Below are 22,988 nucleotides of genomic sequence, written 5' to 3'. Positions count from 1 at the left end.
ATAATTAACATCCATTCTCTAGAAGCCTATTAATCCCTGGTTATTAGAATAAAATTAATTTTCCTTAAAAGTTGCTAAGTTGTCTGGAGAATGTATACGCAGTAAATACCACTTTAAATGTAAACTGCTGAGAATGAAGCTGCAGACCTCTGGTGGTTCTCTGGAGAGACAGTTCTTCATTTTCTAGAACAGCTACAGAGGTCAGTAGGTGTGGCTGCGGAGCAGACAACGACAGGGAAGGGTGGCGAGGATGTTCAAATCAAGGACAAAATTTATTATTTGGTGAAGCTAAAGGAACAAAGAAATCTGAGGTCAAGTCCATGCACAGCAAGAGTAAATACAGCACAGCAGCAGGAACGGCAGATCCTATTCAGGAGGAAACAGTGTCCTGACTCTAGATCTTGATACCTTTTTTTTTTTTTTTTTCTGGGATCTATAACTTCTAATACCCCTGTGACATCTTAGAAGTTAGAAGTTTTTCCTGGAATGCTGTTCAATCCTTCATTTAAAAAAAAATGTGAACAAAAAATCGACATGCACGGAGAGATTCTTTGCACTCAATTCTGTTTTTTTTTATTATTTCTTAACACAAAAAAGAGGAAGATGGCTGAACACAATTGTTTCCTTGTGCAAACTACTTTTGCATAACGTCAAGCAAATGCTTATAAAAGAATCGAAAGCATAAACAAAACAAGTTAAGAAAAAAAGATGAAAAGAGTTCAAAATGACTATCTTGTTGCTGGTAGTGACAATTCTAGAATAAAAACAAGCTGTGGCATTGGAAAATGGAGGGCATGGAAGGGAAGGAAGTCACCTGGAAAGAGGAACCTGGATTTGGGGTTTCCTTAAACTCCTGAAAGTGGGAATTAATAAATAGAGCCAAAAACTTGGAGCATAATGGAATATCTAGAATCTTACATATTTTTTTCCCTTCGTTTAAATCTTGTGTTAGGCTTCTCAAGAAATATTTACTTCTCATGCAGCTTCTGTGGCAAATGCACAGTGGTACTGCATATCTAAAACAACTCTAGTTTCTTTTGATTGACAACACTGGAGAAGAAAAAGAATAATATTTTAGAACACTAGAGTGTTTGGTCATTTAAATTTTGGCAGATGTAGAAAAGTTCCACGAGATAGGAGACAGTTTCCTCTTGGGTTTAAACCTGTAATAAAATGTTGCTGACAGACTAATTATACATGTTTTATATATTTCGTGCATATGTGCTCCTCTCTAAACCAATTTAATTCCCATTAATGCTAATCTTGTTAATGCCCACTTGGAGAGGAAAGGAATCCTTTTAATAAACGATTGATTTATTTGAGCTATTTAAGTGGGGGATGGGCAGAAACAGATGAGAGGAAAGGAAAAACCACCATTTTCACCTCCATCTGCATTTCTGAGAATATTTTCCAAATATGAATGAATATTAGGTTATAATAGAAATTAAAAGGAAATAGGGAAAAATAAAGTGTCAAAGTGGCAGGCCTCCACCCGCGAAAAATAAGGGCATTGTGAAACATGTCTACTGATATATTTTTAGTACTAGTTCCAAGGTTAGAAATGAGACATTACAAAGAGGAGCAGATTTTTTCTGTTAAAAAAGAAATAGAAATGAGATTCATATGTGTAAGTTCTTATAGGAATGGGTTTTTCTTAATTAAAAAAAATAAGGCAAAACAACAAATAGGTAAGTTGTGCTCCTACTACACCTCGCCCTGTTGCCAGTGTGCCTGTCCAACTTTTCTCCATACAAGAATCTAATAATTTCTCTCAACTTCAATCAAGCTGAGCTGGGTCCTTCGGAGACGTTGTGCCCAGGTCTGAGTGGCTTCCTTGAGCACACTGTGTCGTGCACTGGGTGCCAGGGGCCAGCCTGGAACTCAGGAAGCAACAGGAAACCCTCTCTGTCCCATTTTTCTAACCTAGCTAACCATTTCTAAAGGCACAGGGGTGTCCCTTCCCATTCTCCTGGAAAAAGTGGCATGAAATAAGAACAAGTGGAAGATGGGATTTTGTCCAGGATTCACCATCTGGCCCTACAGTAAGTTATTTATCCTCCCTGAGACTCAGTATCTTCATCTGTAAAATGGGGATTATAATCTCTATGTACCATGTTCCTATGCCACATAGTAGTATAGGGATCAAAAAAATTGTTTTAATTGAAAGCATTGTGATAACCGAAGTGGTGTACAACCATACAGTATTATTAATCGGGAAACAGTTTAGGAAAAAGTGGCACAGGACAAAAATTAAAGGGAGAAATACGGAAGCCTAGATGTCAATTTTATCTGGACCTTGTTGGAGGAAGATATGATTTTACCCTCAGAATCCCTTTAGAAGTTTTAATGGCAACTGATGCTCTTACTTTTTAATTATGCATATAAAGCATAAAATAAAAATTAAAAATGGAAAGTATTTAGATGAGTGAAGTTTTTCTTTTTTGTTTATCCAAGTGTTTGGTATGAGTTAAACAGGAAGATGGGGACAGAGGTGAGGACAATCTCTTAACATTCATTGAAAAGAAAGCTACTCAAATATTTTCGGCACATATTAAACTGTCTTTTTCTCTACCGATTGGTAAAAAAATATATTATATTTGATTTTTTTTCTTCTTTTTAAATTATATCGTTATGCATCCCAGCCAAAGTCATGCCCGGTCATCTGGTAGAACTTGAGGTTGAAAGGCCGGTAGAAGTCACGCAGTCTTTGCACCACCTCGCGGTCGATCTCGGGGTGGGTCCGGCCCTTGGTCTTGCCCAGGCAGTGCGGTTTGCTGCTGCCCTCGGCCTTCTTCAGGCAGGGGAAGCCCTTGGTCTTGTTGAAGTAGAAGTGCTTGTCGGTGATGATCCTCTTGAGGCCCAGGAAGTCCTGCACGCGGCCCAGCTCGCCCGCCGGGTCGCTGATGAGCCGCTCCCCGCTCACGAAGAGCATCTGGCCGATGGGGAAGTGGCGCAGCCAGTGCTCCAGGTGCTTGGCGTAGATGCCGATCTGGATGGCGCTCCACGACGTGTCGATGAGGCCCGCGGTTCTGTTTTTGAACGTCAAGCTCTCGAAGGAGGGGATGTCGGGCCGCTTGGAGAGTGTTTGCGTGTAGTCCGAGATGGCTCTGGTCACCGGGTCCCGCACCACCACGATGAGCTTGGTGTCCTTGGACATGGCCGAGATGCGCGCGGGGGCCTCCCGGGTGATGAAGTAACTGGGCGTCTTCTCCATGGTGATCTGCCCGTCCAGGGTTCGGGGCATCAGGTCCCTGGGGAAAGGAAACAGGCGTGTTAGAGCTCTAAAACTGGGCGACCCGTCCTGGGTTACACAGACGGCTCATTCCAAGAAGAGGGAGTGCAGAGAGATTCCGAGTTGCAATTCCAACTCTGCCACTTAGGAGATGGGCGGCTGTGGACAAGTTGCATAAACACTCTGCACCTCTGGTGCCTCGTGTAGTTAACGGGAAATACTAATAATGTCGATCTCATACGATTGTTGTGATGATTCAATGAGTTAATATACCTCAGTAGCTTAGAAAAGTGCCTGGCACAGAACAGAACAAATGCTGCGTAATTTTTGCTACAAGAAACTAACCTTAAGAATATCCTTTAGGTGAATTAGAATATTGTAATAAACACAATTACACTGCTATGAGATGGGATTAAAATATCTCAAACACTTTCCGTAGTTTTCTTATAAACAAAGCAATTATATTTAACATAATACCATTGCATATTATACAAAATGCTTCTCTCTATAATTCTGAATTTTCCTATAACAAACAAGGCTTTATTAAATAATCCATCTATCTAATAATTTGAAATGCCATTATTACAGTATTCTAAATATCTTGATTCCTCTCTACATTGGCCCAATTATAACATTATCATGTTAGAGTATAGTATACGTATGCCAAAGTAAATACTGACTCTATTGTTCAAGACATCCTTGATGAGTCTTGTCTGTTTATTCTTCTTGATGAATGATAGAATCACTTCGTCATGCTAAAAAAAAAATCCTACTGGAATCTTGATAGAGTAGATATTGCTACCTAGTGCAAATATGCTTTCCTACTGAGAACAGATGGGTGTGGGCCAGCTGAAATGCATGAGCCAGTCAGATAAAACCTATTTACTCTTCCAAGCAAGTGCATTACCATTAAATCCACTATTTATTTTAAAAACATATATACATATATATTTTTAATATTAAGGCAGTTTTTCCAACTTCAAGTTTTACAAGAAATAGATGTTGCTCAAATCAATATTAAAATAAATGGATTTGGGGGATTTTAATGACTATATGTGTTTTGTCCTTCGATCCATTGATAAGAAGAATCAAACTTATAAATATCGTTATATAGGATTCACTTTTATTCCTGGAATAAACTCTCTTGATCATTGCATATTATCATTTTAATATAGTCCTAGATTTGATTCATCTTTATTTTCTTTTGTTTTTTATATGTATTCATTAATGCAATGCTTCTGTAGTTTTTATTATGATGAGTAGCCTAATCAATTGTTAAAATGTGAATTATTCTAAAAACAAAATGAGCCAAGAAATGTTTCATATTATTCTACATCCTTGAAAAGTTGAAGTAGAAAAATAATGTTCTGTTCTTTTGAAAGCTGATGGGTGTCACCTGCAAAGCCATCCAATCCTGGCACTTGTTGGAGGTGAGGGTGGCAGAGGAAATAGGATCTTCAAATCCCTTTTCAGTTTCTTCTATGGTTACTGTTTTTGTCATATTCTACCTCATCTTGTGTAAGTTTTAGCAATGAATATTTTTCTAAAAATTGCCCAGTTGGAGTTATGGAGTTCAAGTTATTTTCAACCATTATTTTGTGTTTTCTGCCTCTCCTTCTGCTTTCTTGGTTAGATTATCTTTTTTTAATTTGCTGATTTCCCTTTTAGCTCTTTCATGTCTTCTTTATTCTTTTTCTAGTTATGCTTTGTTATTCTTCCCATTTACTTAAATGAATGCTTAGTTCATTTATCTTTAATCTCTCTTTTCAAGTAACAAAAGCATTTTGAAGCTTTTTTTCCCCTTAAGTACAGACTTAGTCAAATTCCACAAGTTTTTATATGTACTGTTGTCCTTCTCGTACTTTCATGAATATTTAGGAGTTGCATTTTACACTCGCTATTTCCTTTTTGGCCCAGGAATTAATCAGGATTGCTTCTTTGTTTTTATTTTTAATTCCAATGGTTAACTGGGTTTTTTTCCTCTGGAATGTTGTTACTAATTTCTATTTTGCCTTTGTAATAAAAGCATGTACTTCGTGTTATGTGAGTTTGCTTCATTGACTTCCTATAATTTTGTCCCACCTCCACTGTTTCCTAGCTGTATATTATAAAAAATTTCAAACACACACAAAAATACAAAGAACTATAATATAAATCTCATGTGCCTTATATCCATGTTCAAAAAATAATAACTAGTGGCCAATTTTGTTTTATTCATAACTTTTCCATTTGTTTCCCCACAATCCCAAAAGTATTCCTTTGAAGTCTATCTCAGAGATCATAGGAATTGTTTCTTAACATCTGCATTGTATCTGGTACAAATTCTCCAACCTCTGTGGCAAATGGTACAAGTTTTCTCCCATTTTTGCTTGCTTTAATATCGCAATCAAGTTATCTTTACATTTTTGGTGGTAGGGGGAAATGATCATTAGATGGCTGATAGCTGTGGCTATTTTTTTAAAAAACCCTGCAATTCCATTTTCAAAAGCACTATTAATGTGCCCTATTTCCATTTTTTCAATTCTCTTATACTTTAAGATGATGGGAATGGTAAGTAAAGTGTTCAGTGTTGGCACAAGGGGGTACAGGTTGTCATTACTCTCTAAGCTACCCTGGTGCCACTGGGAGACCTGGATCCCCAGCTTTGTCACTGTGTCCCTCCCCTCAGTGGGCTTGAAAAATTGTCTGGGCCAACCTACTTTGGAAGCTTAGGTTACACTTTTTTTATAAGAGGAGCCAGGAGATCTATCCAGAAATTGTTGGAATATCTCAGTGAAGGAAACTTGATCAAATGTGGGAAAAAGGTTTGGACTGTGAAAGTAAACATCAGATATCACTAAAGAGATAAGGAGGACTTTTGTTGGTTTTAAAAGAAAAGTCGGCATTCTTGCCTCCTTTCCTAGAATCTCTGACTTTCAACTTCTTGACCTCATATTTTGGCCAGTAAAATGAGAGATAACATACTTCCCTCGGGAGCTACTGGCTGCTGATCTCAGCTTCACTTCCCTCTGTCTCCAGGGGGAAGGCAGACCCCCAGCAGCCTTTCAGCAGAGATTAAAGCTGCAGATTGTGCTGCGCCAGAGGAAATACTACTAATATCTCTGAAAAAAGAAACCGTATTTTAAATGATCTCAATAGAGTAGCAAAAACAGCTATGCAAAAGAAAAAGAAGAAACAGCTAAAATAGAATTTCAGAAGACAAACACATTAATTACTGTCATGTCCAGGATGAGAAAAACTGACTGGGTTAGCAGGCAGTGGGGCGGGGCGGGGCGGGGCGGGGCGGGGAGTCGGGGTTAACTACACACTGACTGCAAGCTACTTTTTTTGAAAAGGATGAAGTGATAGTCTAAATAAATCCTTAATTAAACTTACATTGCAGAGAATGGTTGATTTGTAAAAGGACTCACAACAGTTTTCTTTAAAATAGCAATCTCCCTTTTAATTTCTTTATTCATTTTCTTATTGCAATTTGAATTTTAATGTTCAGAAAAGAGCTCATCTAGCACATAAAATGAAATGCACATGCAGTTTGGAATACTGTGTTCCAAAGGGTTCAGAAGACCTTAGAAATTGTCTTTCCTTACCTGAGTGAGGTGTATTCTGTGGCTCTACTCGGGGTGGGGGCTTGGGCCTGAGGTGTGAGAGGAATGAACTGCCCCAGTGTCACAGAGCTTTGTGGAAAGAGGGGACAGGCTGTGGGAGCAGAAAGGTCTGTGCAATAAGAAAGGATAGGATGTTTGCCTAAAGACAGAAAAACTTGGGGTCGGGGGGTGGAGTGAGAAATTCAACTAGATGACGTGAAGGATAGATTCTCGGAGGCTTTAATTTCCCGGCTAACAGTCTAGGCTATTCCAATTTCACCACTACATAGTAAAAAGTGTTTGAAGATGTTTATCATATGCAGGGCGATGGGTAAATGAGTAGAAACCAAAATTGCAGGAAAAAATTAGAGGCAGTTATTTGTTTTCTCCTGGAGAAGACAAGGATAAGAATGGATTTCACAAGCAAGTTAAGGATTATTTCAAGGTGGGTTATACACATTTGCTCTTTGTCCCTAAAAAACACAATGAGAATTCACAATAACCAAATGGTAGGAGCAATCTAAGCGTCCATATGAGGATCGATGGATAAATCAAATATGTATATCCTTACAGTGGACTATTATTTGGCACATGCTACGACATGGATGAGCCTTAAAGACGTATGCTAAGTGAAACAAGCCAGTTACAGAGAAGGACAGATAATGTATGATCTCACAAATATGAGGTACCTACACGAGTCAAATTCAAATGCACAGAAAGTAGGTGGTTGTTGCCAGGGGCTGGGGGCCAGGGAGGGAATACGGAGATGTTTACTGAACATAATTTTAGTTTTTCGAGTTAAAAAGAGTTCTGAAGAGTAACTGTTTAACAACGTAAATGCACTTAACACTTCTGAACAGTATACTTAAGAATGGTTAAGATGGTAAGTTTTGTGTTTTGTCGATTTTACCATAATTCATTTTAAAAAAAGAACGCCCCAAGAACTCCAACTGCACCCATAGAATTTAATTAAACAAAAGAATCTTTTTGGCTTTGAAGATAACTAATCATTAGCACAAGGTACTAAAGGAGGCTGTGGTTTTGCTTTCCTCTTGCTAAACCAAAGGGGAATGTCATAATTTATAAGATTTTCATGGAACTATATGCAACCGGAAGATGAGGTGTGTGGCCTATTGTGGCCCACTCCCACCGGGGTGACCATGAGCTAGTCATTCAGCCTCTTAAATCTCAGTTTACTCGCCTCACCAGAAAAGTCAATCCAAGGGTTGGGAAGTCTGGATCGTAAACAGAGCGCTGGCAGGACCATTGCCAGAGGGATTGCACCGAGCACTGTTTTCAAGAAGGTCCTGCCTGGTGATCAGATTCCCCACATCCAGGAGAATCCCATTCAGTGCGGATAACCAGGGCCACAGGAGACAGACCCTCTGGCATGTTCCCGGGACATCCACACACCTGTCCTTTCGGGGTCTTCTATGTATGACATGCAGAGAGTGACAATACCTGGTTTGAGAGCCATGAGCTGGCATAGCCAAGTCCTTGGGAAGGACAGAGACTGGCTTGTTATGGTGTGAAAGGGATGGGCTCAGTTTTCAAGGGGGATGCATTTCTTTACCAAGGAGCTGTGGCACAGTTGTGCCAAGAGCGTAACTGTTCGGTAACACTTCCATCTGATTCAAGACACTGTCCTGGGGATTTTATCTTGGATCTGCTCAGTCACACTGGGGTAAGTCTCTACGGGCCTACAGTTATTGAAACAGCTGTCTATGGTGTGGGAAATGTTTTGGCTAAGTAGGAACCACAACAGACCTGGTAAGTAGTTTGTTCTTTGCTGCCTGAGCCACATTGTTGATGGGACAGAGCTGCCTCCAGGGCTGTGCCCACCCACAGTCTGGGGGGCGAGGCCTCCCCGGGAAGAGAACAGCCTGCCCCCTCAGCATCGGCTGCACCACCGCCCTCGATGGCATTCAACAGCACACTCGGTGTGCGTGTAACACATTAAAGAAGTACAAAAAAGGACCCCGCCTCATGGGCTTCACCCCGCTGGCTGCTCCGGGCCCCTGCCCCTGATCCCACTGCCCTCATTCTGTCTTCTCGCCCCTCCCCACCGCCCCTCCACTGCAACTGCTGCTGGTTCTCTGAAGGTGCTTCCTCCTAAAACACCCTTCCCCATCATCCTTTGAATAAGTGGTGCCTGGTCACTGGTTATTCACATACAAAAATAAACCTTAGTCTCTTACCATATACAAAAATCAATTCCAGCTGTCATGCAGATATAAATATAAGCGGTAAAATAAAAAAAATTTAAAAAAAAACTTTTGAAAGGAAACCTAGGAGAATATCTTGATTTTTCGTGGGGGTAAAGACTTCTAAAATTTCTTGAACGTATATTGAACACAAAAGACAGCATCCAAATGGTCACTGCACATGTGAAAAGGTGCTGAACTTCATTAGCCATCAGGGAGACACAGGTGAAATACAATGAACCTTGTCCCGTGACAGGACACACCCTCTGCGGGGCCAGCATGAAACCACAGAGACTGCCCAGTGCGGGCCAGGACAGGGAGCCGCTGGCACAGCGCGGGTATGAATGCAAACTCGCAGGGTGACTTTAGAGAGCTGCGTGGCACTACCCACCACAGTTGAACATGTGCATAAACTACGGCTCAGCAATTTCACTGCCAGGGCTACGTGCATTAGAAGTTGTATGTATGTTCACCAAGACATGTTCACAAATGTGCCTAGTTAACCCTGAGAGCCCCCAAAGCAAGCTACCCAAATATGTAACTTTTTATGATATATACATATATGTTTATATATAAATATATAATTTCATGTGCATGTATATGAAATACTATCCGGAATTGGCATGGATCACTCAAATCTGTGAATGAATCTCATGCTCACAATGTTAACAGACACAGCCAGTCACAAGAATGTATATACTGTATATTGTCCCTTATAAAAAATTCAACCACAGGCAAAAACTCACCTAGAGTGTTAGATGTCAGGACAGGGGGTACCCTTGGAGGAACTGGTGCCTAAAGAGCCTCTGGAGGGACGGGCCCATCCCAGTCCATGACCCACGTGCTGGTTGTACCAGCGTACCCAGCTTCTGAAGAGTCATTGACCTGTACCCCAGGATTTGTATCCTTTTCTGGTTCTGGTTATACTTCAACAAACATTTACAACACTTGCAAGAAATAAATGGGCCGATTTTTTCATATTCTCCTAGAAAAACATGCATTTCAGAAAAAGGCATTTGCCAAACCAACTGCAGCTCCAGTTTGTGGAAACTCAGGTCACAAAGGAAGAGGAGCCGAGCTGCTGCATCTGGAGTCAGTGGACTCTGGGGGGCCGCTTCCCTGGCCCCAGGTGAGTTGTGAGAACAGGAGCGGCCTCGCCCTGTCCCTCATATGGGCCGTGGATTCTCACGGTGCTACAGGCTCAGTGGGTCCTCCGTATTCGAGAGGACGTGTCTCTGGGGAGTGGTCACGAGTCCAGAAGGACCTGAAGGATGCATTATGGTTGCACAACAGTTTAGCAATTACACTCCCATTTATCTTTACAGCCATAAGAGACATAAGGCAGATACGCTTCCCAATTTTTTCTGATGAGAAAGGTGAGATTCAGTGGCTATTGTCATGGGCAATTCCCAGTCAATATCGGGGAGGCCATGGGTGGTCCTCCCAAAGCCTAGGGCGAGGTGATTTCTGTTGCTTTGGATAAGAGAAAGTCAGCAAAGAGGACAGGAAACAAATACACAGCAGTTGGCTTAGAGCAAATTGGACAGATTGGAAACATGAGAATGTGAGGAAGTTATCCAGACGGTAGCTGTGAAGGTCCTGAAAGACCCCAAATCTGAGCTGAATGTAGATGAAGGACTTTGCTTGAATTGGAAAATTGTATAAAATTACAGTGAAAAGATGATGGTGCATTGAACTTCAGTAATAAGTTAAATCTGAAGCAAAGCACAAGTCAGGATGAAGCAAGAACGGACGGCAGGGAGTGAAGTACTTGAGGAAGCTCTTCCAACAGCAGCCGGGTCTGGGGAGCTGGCTGCCTGAATTAGAGGGCGGACGGCGGGGTAGGGGGGCGGTGAGAACAGGGGGGCCGGCCAAGGGGGAACCCAGGCGCTGGAGAGCCGACTCCTGAAGGGGGCAAAGTGGGGCAGTCGCACATGTTAAAGGTGGAAACTGGCAGAAACTGTACTGAAAACAACGTCAAGCAACAAAACAGTTATTTTGAAGAACAAAGTACTTCCTCCTCCCCCTAAAAAAGGAAAAAAATATGTAAGCTTCTCTTTTGGTGGAGTTGAAACTAATTTTGAAAAGTTGGGATTTCTGCCCAAGAATTATAATTAAGACAGTTTTTATTTTCCAGTCTTTATTTACATGAGTAACACACTACAGTTACACTGTTTACCATAATGCTCTGCAGAATTCCACACGCTTTTAAGAAGCTGAAACATAAAGAATGTCATGGATAGGTAGCTGCTACTCAGGGTCTCTCCCATGTTTGTTTAGGGTGTGGGCTACATGCTATTCTAGTTGAAGTTCTTAGGAACGCAAAAATGTCTCTACGCATGAGTGAGAAATCGACTCATTGGATCAGAACTACTCTGCTGATAACAACAATTCTAGAACATGGCACAGATGCATATCTCCATAGAGACAACACAGTTTTATAGGAAGATCAAAACTGGGAGCAGGAATGTGGATTCAGTCTTGATTTTGCTGTTAAGCTGTGTGATCTTGGAAAAAAAAATCACTCTAGTTTTCTGGGTCTTGTTTTCTTCATAAGGCAAATAAGACTTTTGTCCTCCATGTGGCCAAGGCCTTTCCACCTCTAAGATTCCATGTATGGTGCAGGACTCTAAGTAATTATTACTTGGTCAAATTTAAAGCTCTGCACAGCCTCACACTGCTCTGTTCTGAAGTGAGACTCCACCAATCCAATAAATAATTTTGTGTAAATCCTTAGACAAGACAATTCTGTGTCAACAGAACTGATTTCAGAATCAATAAGGTTTAAAAGGATGCAGCTCAAATAGTGGATGCCAAGAGAAAGTACTGAGGTCAGTTCAGATGAAGGCTCACTTGGCATTTCCCCAGCACTTGGCGGGAGCAGAAAGACCAGGGAGTCCACGGGTTGAGTGATCGCACTGTGACTGATTCGACAGTGAGTAAGGAAGCCATCTCTGTCCCATGCTCCCTCTGGGCCTGAAACATCAAAATAAGATGTCACAGCTGGAAGATGAAGTGCATGGATAGGACTAAATTAAACATAATAGACAGGGGGTAGCCAGGAATTCAAGTTCGGACGCCTTAGGAAGAGGGTGATAAAGATCGAAGCAAATGAAAACTTACTAACCATTTACCATAGACGAAGACCTGATGTATTATTGCTCCCCGCATCTCACAACAGTGAAATCTAGAATTATCCTAATTTCACAGATGAAGAAATAGGCTCCAAGAGGTAATGTGACTTGCCCAAGAAACACAGTCATGAGCGAAAGGGACAGAAAGAAAATCCAGGTCTCTTCAGCTCTAAAGCACATATACTGTCTGCCTCCCTAGTACCCAGGAAAGGCCAGTGGCCCTCTTTTGGATGTTGTGACTGGCCATCTTTGGCCTTTTGTCAAAACGTGTGAGAGTTAAAGGCACTCCTTCACTGTTAATCTCAGTGTGCAAAGCATCCTGCCTGGAAGGTTGCAAGAAGGTAAAACGCCTGACAGGCTTTTCCGGAAGCTCTCTTCTGCAACAGTAGGACATGCTGCCAGGGGCACCCCTGCGTCGTCACGCAGAGGTGGTCTACCTTGAGGAATAAGTAAATCTGGCCCATAGATGTATACATCTTTTTAGCCTATACAATCGAACAGAACCATGTGTCTGTTTCTGAAAGCTTTTTGGGAAGCCTTTGGCAGCAGAAAATTCTAGGAAAAACATGTTCTTTTCATGACCATAGCATGAAGGTAGTTCCCACAGCTCCCCAACAGCGGGAGCCTGGCGCAGGAAAAGCCGCTGCGACCCGCACCCCCACCCCCGCGCTGTCAGCCCGCCTTCCCCGGGCCAAACCTCGACCGCAGCAGCATTTCTCTTCCTGCGTTGTTCGTGGGACTCGGCTCAAAACGTGACTTGTAAAGCTGGAAAGAAAACTCCCTTTAGTTGTTGTTTGATTTGGCTTCCGTGGACGAAGAGGACTTGTGTTTTTAAACCAGCTCCCACGCTGACTGAATCTAGATGTGCAGTTCTAAAAGCCAAACCATGGTCTAGATAAGTCACACCGTAAACCTAAAGCCTGAGACGCCCCCGCAGCCGGTGCTAAGGGACTTGTTTTAAATCTCTGAACTATCAAACACAGAGAAACAGATGGTTCTCACTCTCACCGGGCTTTATGACAGAGGAAGACAGTTTATTTCAAGAACACAACACAAAGACCCTTGGCGTTCCAGGGGACGAGAGAAAAGTCAAAGATTCTTGGTTGATAATTTTGGGGAATCTCATAAAAGGGCAGAAAATACATTTGCATCCAGGTCAGAGAGAAGAGTGGTTCTGAAAGAGAAGGGGCCAGAGGTGTCTTGGGTCATAAATTCAAGCAACAGCGCTTATGTTTGCATGGGGCCTACTGTTTCCCAAGCAATCCCACAAGTTACCTCACTTGTGGACCCTTAGGAAATGCAAAAACAGACCAGGATCTTACAAGGCTCATTGCTTCGCCTTCTGATTTTCTCCTTTCATGTTTACTTTGTTGGGGAACTCAGGCATTTATAAGATTTAAATGACCATTTCTAACCCTATATACATCATCCCCAAACTGTTTCAAAATGGTCTCTGGCTCTTGGGAACCAATGAGCTTCTTGCAGTGTCCCATCAAAATTTCAAAGGTTACCCAGAAAAAAAGAAGAGAAATGACCTTAAACACTAAAATTTAGAGACAAACCTAACAATGTCAGAGTATATGAGCCAATCGGAGCCTAGGAAACCACCTGGAAAAAGATAGGAGCACGCCATACCTCTCTCCACAGGGGGCTTGTCTCCGGATTTGAAGCATTCTCTCTGCATCAAGGTAAACAGGGGCAATTACTCTTGGACACTGGTTTGCAGAAGTCAGCACTGCAGGGCCCTGGGAGCAGGCAGCCCCTCAAAGCTGTGCCCCGGCTGCCTAATCCCTTGCTCCACTGTGGTAGAGATCCACGCTTGGAAAAATATCCCCAAGTTTTTTAGTGCTTCTGAATAAAGAAAGTATTTCATAGGCATTCATGGAGAAAAACAAACAAAATAACCCAATGACTAGGCTACTGACAAACGGGGGAAGGGGAATTTGGCCTGAGACTTTAGAAATAAATGCTCAGTGGTGATGAAAGAAGAAAGGGAGGAACGACCTTTGCACTCAGCTGGGCTCTCCTTCGTGTGATGTCATCGCAAAAAGACATTTGCAGAGATGCGATGATTCAGAAATCTTAGCCTTCAGTGATGCTTAGCATCTACCTTGAGAAAAACAAACACTGAAGTTTCAAGTGAATGACAGATAGAGCCAAAATAAAAGCTCAAGAATGAAGAAGTGGGTGTGTTAAAAACTGAGAAGAAACCTCAAATCAGTTAGAATAGAAATAAAGAATGATTCCAAATCTAGTGATGGTAAAAGGATGGTAAGGGAATAGCAGAAATAAAATATAATTAAATTAGAGCTAAAGCCTGACATTTACAAACCCCTAGAAGTAGTGTGTGTGTGTGTGTGTGTGTGTGTGTGTGTGCGCGCGCGCACATGAGAGCGAGCGAGAGAGAGAGAGAGAGAGAGAGAGAGAGAGAGAGAGGTTATGGGGAGAGAAAAGAAGAGACCAAGAAGGTGGGAGAAAAAAAGTAGATGGGTGTTAGAAAGGAAAAGTGGGAGGACTGTGTTCTCCTAAGCAACAGCCTTTTTAAACATTCAAACTGGGAGGAATCCCAACAAATCCCCTAATCCAGCGCCTTCTTTTCGAAGGTGTGGAAAGATCGGACGGTCAGGCGGCTAACTTTCTCGAAAAACCTGCCGGGCTGGGCCTCCTTGTTATTTCAAATCCCTGAAAAATAAAGGTCACCTGTGGAGGGAGACGGCCCCGGCAGAGCCGCGGGAAGGGGAAAGCTGCATCCAGCACGAGCGAGCGAGAGGGGAGGACCGTGCGGCCAGGCACGTGTAACCGCAGGGCAAGGCCTCCGATGCGCACGAGGAGCGCGGAGCGCCGGGCGAGCGGGCCGAGCGCGTGCCCACGGCAGCACCTCTCCCACCCTGCGGCGGCGGCGGCGGCGGCGGCGATGTCCCCGAGAAGCCCCTCTCACCGCTCGCCCCACCCCTGACGGGCTTTATGAATCATGGGTGCGAGAGCTGTGCCATCGGCGTCTGAGCTGCCGCGCACAGCTGCTTCGGAGCGAGCTCGCGCGCCAGCCGGGAGGTGCCAGGCCTGGGCAGACGTGCTGCTGGCGATAAGCGGAGGAGCTGAGGGACAAGCGTGTGGGGCACAATGAGGGAAGCCCTGAACTTTTAGCGAGGTTCTTTGTTACATTTGGGCAGGGGTGGGTTTTTTTGTTTGTTTTCCATTTCCTTGATGTTTCGTTTGTTTATTAGGTTCTGGACACAGAGTTACGTGCAAAATCAATACCTGAGTTTCATCCAGGAAAAGCCACCAGGCCCCGTGACTTTACAAGGCCTGGGGCCGGGGGCTGCCTGGGTATTCTTTCTGAAATTTGCTACCAGCGCCCTCCCAGCAGCTCCCTCGGTCTGGAGCAGTAGAAAATGATACACGATCTCTCTCCCTAGCAACAAACAGAGCTTCCCAAATAATCTCACTCTTTCGATATAAAACACACTTCCAAAATAATGACATTGTCCTGACCTGAGGCCCGCAGACAAATCAAACTGTGGGGAGGAAGTCAACGAGTGTCGGTCAGACCCAGCGCAGCATCAGCGGAGCCGCACCCCTCGGGCGGGGCTGGGGTGGGGGAGCCATCACTCCAGCAGGAACGCAGGTCAGACGCTTCAGGAGTCCCCTGGGCTAGAGGGGCCCAGCCCCAGGTCCCACAGCTTAGAAAGCCCCACATCACGCACACATTTATGAAAGGAAATGCCACTCCAGCGCTGGCACAGTGCGGCCCATAACCCTAAGAATCCGCTCTCGAGGTGGACACTGTTCCGGCCTCAGGAAGTGCTTCCCCAAACCTCTGCCCCTGTCTTCAAGGTGGAGAATGGAGACGGGTATGCGGCTCTGCCAACACGCAGGCGCGCATCTCTCTGGCTCGAGGGAGATTTAGAGAGCGGGGGCGGGGGCAGAGGGTAGTGGGCACAGAGGAAAGACAAATTAACTTACCGAATGCCTCGTATCAAAGAGCATGAGTGGCTTCTTAAAAGTGTCGTTTGCTGGTATTACTGACTGCTGCTATTCCACTTCGCGGTGCTGGGGCACTCACACATCAGCCCGGTACTCACAGCGGCTGCGCGTGGGCGCGGAGGGACCCTGCACCGTGAAGCTACTGAGGTCACGCTCCTCGGAAACGTACAAGTACGTCGGTCTGGATGAAATGGGTGAGGATGTGTGATACTGAATTCTTCCCACTGGCAACTCGATGGGCATTGTAAGTTAGAACTGAAAACAGGTCAAATTGTATGAAACTGTTCAATAATATTTAATTGCAATTTTTAAAAATGAATAAAAAGCTCGAATTCTGATTTCAAATTTTGATATTTCTTAGTTATAATTTATATTTTGTCTTCGGATGTTGATGGATAGCTTGAAATACTTCAGAAGAAAAATGACTTCTAAAAACATGGAAATAATTTAAACTTTTCTACTTTGATTTACAGATTGGTTGAGGATACATCTAAATTTGTACACTGCACTTTAAAAATCCCTTACGTCAAGAGTTGCCAAACTATGGCCCACAGGTCAAGTCCAACTATTTTTATCAGTAAAGTTTTAGGAAACACAGCCTTGCCCACCTGCTCACGTGCTGTCTGTGGCTGCCTTTAAGCATCAACAGCAGAGCTGCACTTGTGACAGAGACCATATGGCTTGCAAAGTCTAAAATATTTATTATCGTGACCCTTTCAGAAAGTTTGTCAACTCCTGGTTTAGATCATTATCGTCAACAGAAGAAAATTCATATAAAATCGTGATTGTAACATAATTAGTACTGAGCTGAAATTGAGCATGAAAAACAAATTGCACTGCATCAGTATGTGAGCTCATTATTTGTGTAGGTCTTTCCTTTATTACTCATCCAAACATTGCTGGCCCATCAACAGCTGAGCAATCATAATTAAATCTAGTCATCTTTGGTTTGCTGCCAAATTTTTCAGACATATAAAAACAGTAGATTTAAACATAGTTTTCTGTGTTGTTGTTATAAAGGAATATTTTCCCAACTAGGAGACTAGAATATATTTCATTTAACAGTTTATTAGCTTGATGTATCACTTTTTAAATGTTTAGACATGTGAGATGTGGGGCTTCCATCTCCCTTGTCTGGAGACCCGACAGTGTTAAGGGTGGGCCTGGAGGGAAGGTACCAGGGCTCAGAGACCTCATCACAAAGGAAAGGAAGGCAGAAGGACGCGGCTCTGCTGCCCGGCTGGCCTGAGGGCACTTGGGAGCTGGACTTCCCGAACGAAGCTGTTCACTTGGGCTGGGCGGTCCTTCCACAGCGTAGGCATCACAAACAGGCTCTCCCTTACATTTTTGTCATCATAAAAGAGTTTCTCCTTCTTCAGCAGAGGGACACAAAACACCATAGGGGAAAAGAGCTGCTTTCCAAATGGAGGTTTTTACAATGAAATGTCTCAAAAACTGAAAGTTGCACAAGTGAAAAAGTTTCATTATAGAAAAATGAGAAAGTTCAAAGATGCACAAGATTCTAAAAAGTAAAATCGCCCAGTTAGCAGTCAAATGTAGCATTTTAAAATATATTCATCCAGACTATTCTATGTAGATCTTTGTAAAATATTTAAAACACAGATCATTTTGTACATATGTTATTTTGAAATGCTTTTTGCACTTAGGAATAAATTGGAAACAACATTCCTGATGTTAACTACATGTCAACTTCATTTTAAATGACTGCAGTTTCCCACTATATGGGCTGCCAAAAAGTGTTTAGTGAATCCCGTATTGTTGGATACTTAGGTTGTTTCCAAAGTTAAGCAATTTGATTCACATGTTTAATTATTTCCTTGAAGTGAAAATGAAAGCGTGCAAATTTTAAAGGCTTTTGAATCATATTATAAGCTTGCCTTCTGTGAAGGTATGTAAATTTTGTCTTTGAATTTTAATACATTATTTTTTTTATTTCTAATTCGGTATATTAAAGTATATGTTTCCTCATGCTCTTTAATACTGATTTGTATTGGCAGTTACTATGATACTGCATAGTAACTGCCAATAAACATAGGATTATAATACTTCAACATTTAATACTTTAATTTTAAATTAGTGAGCATTGTAACATATATTATTTAAATTTTAAAGAAATTTCCTAGTTATGTATTATTTTTTGCCTATTTTTCTACTGAATATCTTTTTTTTAATCTTAAGCTTTTTTTTCTACTACTTATATTTATTCCTTTTCTTTTATGTAACAAATATGTGAGTTTATTATTTCTCATTTCCTTTTTGTTTATGGTTTTTAATTTTTTATGTTTTTAAATCTTTTTTGTAATGGAAACACTCTTTTTTAATCATTACTATTTCATAGAATAACAAAATATAGTTTCAAATTTTATACTAATTACAGTGATATAAATGAGTTAAACTTATACCCAAAGGCAGACTCTCAGATTGTTAGCTGAGAAAGCAAAATCCAGAAATACATTCACTGTGTAAGATAATTTTAAAGCAGAGTAATATACAAAGTTAGAAAAAGGAAAGATACAAACAGATACAAAATATAGATAACTCAAACTAAATGTTATGGTAGCAATTTTATGAGATCTGTTCGAAAAAAGTTGAGCCATTGCTAATCTAATGAGAGCAGTTTGTGTGACATCCATGTAACCTGGCCAAAAAGAGTGGCCTGGAATGCAAATGTGTGAACAATGACAAGTCCACTGGAGCAGTCAGTGGGGGCAGTAGACACCACTGAATGAACATGTGCACTGTGTAGCTGTCGCATTCAAAATAACTGAATAAGTAGAGCAATAAATCTGCATGAAATTTTGCACTAAGCTTGAGTATGTTTTTAAATCTATTAGTCCTTTTCTTTATGACTTTTACATTTCTTTTATGATGTTTTCTAAACAAAGTCTTCCTTTAATATAATATAACTAAATATCCATCTTTAATTTTATTTATTTTGGAATTCATGTTAGATAATTGCTGAGGTTAAATTCTAAATACTTTTCTTTTTAAAGGCTGATAGATAACTTTTCTTTTAATCCAATATTGATACCCCCCTATTTCATATAGTAAATTCCTATGTAACCTTTATTTTGTATGTCAAGATTTTATATCATGTTTGTATATTAAGTGCTTATATTGTGTTTCGGTTTAATTTGGTATTAGCAGAGCATTCTTAATTATTGTAATGTCCTATTATGTCTTAAATCTAATATGAAATTGCCTATTTATTATATTCTTGAATGTTTTTAGTAAATGTGTTCTCTTTCAAATGGATTGAAGAATTATAAAGCATTTATATCAAACCCCCCTCCTTCTTCCATTGGAATTGGAATTTCATAAAATGTACAGATTAATTTAGGAAGAAATGGCATTTTTCTGTATTGGGCCTGTCAATCTGATATGGCTTTCATTTACAGAAATTTTCTTTAATGCGCCTCACTGAAGCTTTTATTTTATTTTATATTTAAGTTAATATGTAGTAAAATTGACTTTTTTGAAGTACAGGTCTATGTGAGTCAATACGTACATAAACTTGTGTAACCCCAACCACAATCGGAATATAAAACAACTTCATCACTCCAATAATGCGCTATCACTTTATATTCTTACCTTCCCTTCACCTCTAATCCCTGGCAAACGTTGATCTGTTCTCTGTCATTATAATTTTGTCTTTCTGAGAATGTCCTATAAATGAAATTATATAATATATAACCTTTTGAGGCTGGCTTCTTTCACTCAAGATATTATCTTTGAGATCCATTCAAGCTGTTCCACGCATCAATAGCTTCTTCCTTTCTGTCGCTGAGTCGTGTTCCACATACTCAGCAATAAGAATGTACCACAGCTTGTTTTGTATGAATGAGCATAGCTTGTTTTTCCATTCACATGTTGGTAGACCATTAGGTTGGTTCCAGTTTTCAACGATTAAAAGTAGAACTTGTATAAACATTTGGTACAGGTTTTTGTGTTTCTCTAGGTTAAATAGCAAGGAGTGGGATTGTTGGGTAATTTGACAATTATATGTTTAACTTTATAAGAAACAGCCAAACGATTTTAAGGAGGGGCTGTGCCATTTTGCGTTCCCCAAAGCAATGTATGGTGATGGTTCCAGTTAATCCACAGTCTTGTCAGCACCTGATATCATTTTTGGTTTATTTTTTGCCTTTCTAATATTTATACAGTGTTATTGTACAATGGTTTTTAAAAAGATTTTATTTATTTTATCTTTAGGGAGAGGGGAAGGGAGGGTGAAAGAGAGGGAGAGAAACATCAATTGGCTGCATCTTTCACGTGCCCTGACCAGGGACCAAACCCGCAACCCACGCATGTGTCCCGACTGGGAACCGAATTGATGACCTTTCACTTTGCTGGACAACACCCAGCTGAACCCCACTGGTCAGAGCAAGGTATCTTATAATGGTTTTAGCTTACATTTCCTAATGGCTAATGATATTGAACATCTTTTCATTTGCTTAATTGCTTCTTTGTTGAAATATTTGTTAAAGCCTTTTGTCCATTTTTAAAATGGGGTTATGTTCTTGCTGTTGAGTTTTAAAGCCCTTTATATATTCTTACTAGAAGTCCTTTATTGGATACGGGATTTGGAAATATTTCCCAGCCTGTAGTTTGTCTTAGTATTCTTTTTTTTCTTCTACTAATACTAGACTGAACTTTGAACTTCTTTTTGGGGGGTTCTCTTTTTTTGTGAGAAGATTTAAGTTCTACTCTCTTAGTAAGTTTCAATGATAAAATACTATATTATCAATTACAATAATTATATTATACATGAGATCCTCAGACTCATTCATTTTATAAATGAGAGTTCAAACCCTTTTACCGACTTCCCAAACTCTCCCACCACTTGGCCCCTGGCAACCTCTTTTCTACTCCCTGTTTCTATGAGTTTAGCATTTTTTTTTAGGGTTCCACATATAAATGACACTGTGAAGTATTTGTCTTTCTTTTAAGATATTGCTCAGCCTTTAACTGCTCAGTCTATAACTGTGCAATTTTTAAAAATTTTATGAAGTCCAATTTGTCCAATTTTATGACTGTGCTAATCATAGCGCTGTGCCTAAGAACTCTGCCTGGCCCCAGGTCACGAGGCTTCAGTAGAACTTTTTACCGGCAAGATGTGTACATTTTCTGTTGATGTTATTTCTAAATAGTTTCTATTTTTGTTACTATTTTGAATGTGATCCTGATATTACATTTAATCTGAATATATATTAAAATTTGTTTCCTTTTCTCCACAGCCTCGCCAGCACCTGTTGTTTGTGGATCTGTTTATGATGGCCATTCTGACTGGTGTGAGGTGGTACCTCATGGCGGTTTTGATCTGCATTTCTCTGATGGCTAGTGATGCTGAGCATCCTTTCAAATGCCTCTGGGCCCTCTGCATCTCCTCCTTAGAAAAGCATCTGCCCAGGTCCTTTGTCCATTTTTTGATTGGATCGTTTGTCTTCTTGGAGTAGAGTCGAGTGAGTTCTTTATATATCTTGGAGATCAAACCTCTATCTGATGTATCATTAGCAAATATATTTTCCCATACGGTTGGCTCCCTTTTCATTTTGTTGATGTTTTCTTTCGCCGTGCAGAAGCTTCTTATTTTTATGAGGTCCCACTTGTTTATTCTTTCCTTTATGTCCCTTGCTTTAGGAGACATATCAGTGAAAAAATTGCTGCGTGGGATATCTGAGAGTTTCCTGCCAATGTTCTCCTCTAGGACTTTGATGGTGTTGCGACTTATATTTAAGTCTTTTATCCATCTTGAGTTTATTTTCGTGTATGGTGTCTGCTGATGATCCAATTTCAATTTTTTGCATGTAGCCGTCCAGCTCTCCCAACACCATTTGTTGAAGAGGCTGTTATTGCTCCATTTTATGCTTCTGCCCCCTTTGTCGAAATTTAGATGTCCATATAGACCTGGGCTTATTTCTGGGCTTTCTATTCTGTTCCACTGGTCTATGGGTCTGTTCTTGTGCCAGTACCAGATTGTTTTGAGTATGGTGGCTTTGTAGTAGAGTTTGATGTCCGGTATTGTGATCCCTCCTACTTTGTGTTTCTTTCTCAAAATTGCTGCGGCTATTCGGGGTCGTTTATGGTTCCATATAAATTTTTGAAATGTCTGTTCTATTTCTGTGAAATACGTCATTGGTATCTTAATAGGGATTGTGTTGAATCTATAAATTGCTTTGGGTAGTATGGACATTTTGAGGATATTAATTCTTCCAATCCATGAGCACGGTATATGCTTCCATTTATTTGTGTCTTCCTTAATTTCTTTTTTTCAATGTTGTATAGTTTTCTGCATACAGGTCTTTTGTGTCTTTGGTTAAATTTATCCCTAGGTACTTTATCTTTTTTTGTGCTATATCAAATGGTATATTTTTTTCTCTAGTGCACTGTTGGTGGGAATGCAGACTGGTGCAGCCACTATGGAAAGCAGTGTGGAATTTCCTCAGAAAGCTGAAAATGGAACTGCCTTTTGATCCAGCGATTCCCCTGCTGGGACTATACCCTCAGAACACCAAAACGCCAATACAAAAGAACCTATGCACCCCAATGTTCATAGCAGCACAATTTACAATAGCCAAGTGTTGGAAGCAACCTAAATGGCCATTAGTAGATGATTGGATCAAAAAATTATGGTACATATACACAATGGAATACTATGCAGCAGAAAGAAAAAAAGAAGTACTAAACTTTGCGACAGCATGGATGGAACTGGAGAGCATCATGCTAAGCGAAATAAGCCAGGGGGCAAAAGACAAATACCATATGATCTCACCTATAAGCGGAACCTAACCAACAATGCAAAGATGCAAGGAAAATATGACCAGCAACA

The 22,988-nt window shown here is 41.0% G+C and overlaps 1 protein-coding gene across 1 annotated transcript in view; it reads right to left on the bottom strand.

Annotated features, from left to right (window-relative positions):
- Window positions 1–2,619: 2,619 nt before the first annotated feature.
- HS3ST3A1 (heparan sulfate-glucosamine 3-sulfotransferase 3A1) overlaps window positions 2,620–22,988 on the bottom strand; it is a 90,090-nt gene continuing 69,721 nt past the window's right edge. The window contains exon 2 of the mRNA XM_054571217.1: window positions 2,620–3,251. Within this exon, the coding sequence (XP_054427192.1) occupies window positions 2,630–3,251 (622 nt within the window). The 3' untranslated portion in view covers window positions 2,620–2,629. The remainder of the gene's footprint in view (window positions 3,252–22,988) is intronic.

This window comes from Pteronotus mesoamericanus, unplaced genomic scaffold (assembly GCF_021234165.1).
Source record: "Pteronotus mesoamericanus isolate MK-2021 breed Mesoamerican mustached bat unplaced genomic scaffold, CSHL_Meso_final contig_22, whole genome shotgun sequence".
Taxonomy (NCBI): Eukaryota; Metazoa; Chordata; class Mammalia; order Chiroptera; family Mormoopidae; genus Pteronotus; species Pteronotus mesoamericanus.
Note: the sequence above shows the minus strand (reverse complement) of the source record. Positions and strands in the feature narration are given on the sequence as shown.